The sequence below is a fragment of the Eptatretus burgeri genome, chromosome 8, assembly GCF_056783735.1.
Source record: "Eptatretus burgeri isolate ZD-2024b chromosome 8, Ebu_testis_v1, whole genome shotgun sequence".
Lineage (NCBI taxonomy): Eukaryota > Metazoa > Chordata > Myxini > Myxiniformes > Myxinidae > Eptatretus > Eptatretus burgeri.
In genome coordinates, this window is record NC_140968.1 from 23575368 (window position 1) to 23577912 (window position 2545).

Sequence of the window (2545 nt, forward strand, 5' to 3'; positions counted from 1 at the left end):
ACCTAATCTGGCTACAATCCCTCTAACTAATCCATTCCACGGACTCCATGAGGACTTACCCCCTGCCCCATGAAGTCGGTCTAGCTAAGCTAACCCTTCCCCCTAACTAGTTTCCATCCTGTGCCCTAGCCAAGGGGGTCTTCAACCCCTTGCCCAGGAATCCTGTGCACCTGAAAGTGAGGCTTGTTTTTTTTTTCATGCGCAGCACCAGCGCGGCAACTCAGAGCTCGCGCACTTTGCACCTGCCCGTGACGTCATGCAGCTGCACGTGTTCCTCGTCCCTCCTTGGACGGTACTATCCGGCAGGGATACCCCTCCTGCCGGATTCCAACCCCACGTGCAGCCATGGCGTCACCGTGCGCATAAAAAACAAGCCCCACGTCTCGAGGGGTTCCCCACGCGAACACATGTGCTTTGCCCGTTGGAGCTTAACACACACGATCGCGTGGAGAACCCGTCCGGTCCAAATCCGTTTACCTGCCTAAACTTTGTCCGTCCGCGGGATCGGCAAATCCACCGCGTGCGTTTCCGGACCGGGACTTCACTCTCGCAAGCGAGCACGTGGGGATCTCGTGCGTTGCACAGCACGGACCTCGTGCTCACTGCTGGGTGAACCGGCACGGTCCCCGAAACAACTACAGCCGCTACTCGGCTTTCTTTCCCCCCATGTCGCCGTCGTCGCCATTCGACCCACGCATACCTGCGTGTTACGACGCTCACACTCCATTCCGTTACATTCACACCGGGAGACGCGGCTGCGTGCTCCCGCATGCCAACCGACATCTCCCTCACATACCGCTCTCTCACACACACGGTCTCCCTTGCACTCGGCCGTTCACTCACGCATGCTACCTCCCTCGCACACGTTGCTCCACGCACTCGCGGCCTTTCACTCACTCGTGGTGCCTCATCCACACACCGTGCCTCACTCACACACGCGGGGGCACACACCCGCGGTGCCTCATCCACACTGGCCGTTTCATCCACACACACGGCCTCACTCACACACGGTGCCTCACCCACACTCGGCGTGCTGGGAAGCACGTACTCCGGCACCATCGCCACCACACCACTCACACACGGGGTCGCTTCCACACACGGGGACGCACTCACACCTTGCACCACACACACAGGGACAACCACACTGGGTATTCGTGTCCCCACAAGGGTCTCCAGGGCCTCTAAACCCCCCAAGCTCTCCGTGCACCTGTCCACAGCACCCGTCCCCTCAACCTCGCAAAGCACGACCGAACTCACCTGGTCGTGACTCACCTCAAGGGGGCAGACTCCCTCCCCTCGTTCCTGGAGGAGGCTATCCCGCTGCTCGCACCGGGCCTCCACCCAGTCCACCAGCTCACCCCCATTGTCCTCCACTACCTCCGTGTGTGTGTGTGCGTCACTTACCCCGTCTTCATCGTGTAGTCTTCCCTCTATCGTTCCCATCTCCCGTGTCTCTGCCAACTCGGTCACCTCTTCACCCTTTACCTCCCTTGTCTCAACTATTATTTCCGTTGTCGTCACCTCGTGTCTTGTCTCACACGTTTTGGTCTCCCCATTTAATTTTTCCCTTTTGGTCACTGTCGATTCTTCTGTCACGACCCTCGCCCAACACGCCCCCCGAATTATTTTTTTACCCGCCTCCACCGCGGGCCTGTCAGCCGTTGCACCCCCTTCCAGCTCGTTTGCTCCCACACGTGGAGTCGCCATTCCCAGCTCCCTGGTCACGGCCTTCATGCCCGCCTGCAGGCATCGGCCCATGTTCTGCGTCTCACCCCGTAGCTCTTTCATTTCTTTTTTCATTTGCTGTGTATTCGCATCCATCGTCGTTTTCACTTCGTCCATTTGCTTGTTCATTCCGTTTATTTGCTTTGTATTCGCATCCATCTTTTCGTTCATGTTCGCATTTATATTCGCTGACATTTCCGCCAGCATGGCGAATAGCTGGGCCATGTCGGGTGCGCTTGGGTGAGTCGTTTCGGCAGGGATCGGGGAAGGGTTTTGGTGGTGAGGGGGAGGAGAGGTGTCATACACCGCGGCCGCTGCCGCACCTATTTCGGGCTCTGGGTTCAGTTGGACGAGTTCATGTTCCTGCACGGGGATTTCATCCTGAGCCATGGATTCTACATATTCTACATCCATTTCTAATACCCCCGGCTCCCGCTCGCCTTGAGACGCCATCTTGCTTCTCGTGAAGGGTTAATTTCGCTCGCTCGTAATTTGGAGGGAATCGGGGGTCGCTTCTCTCACCCCTGGACCGATTCCCGTGAATTTAGCTGGAGACAGGAGAGCCCGTTTTCCTGTTCTCCGATATCAGTGCCGCGAGGAGGGCGATGGATTTGTATCGCACGACCTGACACCAGTGTTGCAGTATCGCGCCCGCCGGCGTGCTGACGGCCACGTAACTCGAATCGCGGCACGTCGCCCACCGGACGGACAATCCAGTCGTGACCCTCTCGGACTAACGCCGGGAACCTCCAATGTACAATGTAAATACTCAATGCGCTGATATGTCACAGGAAGTGACGTAAGATGTGGGAGGAGTCTG

General features: G+C 57.7%; 1 protein-coding gene across 1 annotated transcript in view; it reads left to right on the forward strand.

The window, feature by feature from the left end:
* Window positions 1-247: 247 nt before the first annotated feature.
* LOC147021318 (uncharacterized) overlaps window positions 248-2545 on the forward strand; it is a 34081-nt gene continuing 31783 nt past the window's right edge. The window contains exon 1 of the mRNA XM_085891154.1: window positions 248-2545. This exon is cut by the window's right edge and continues 246 nt beyond it. Coding sequence (XP_085747280.1) covers window positions 846-2192 — 1347 coding nt within the window. The 5' untranslated portion in view covers window positions 248-845 and the 3' untranslated portion in view covers window positions 2193-2545.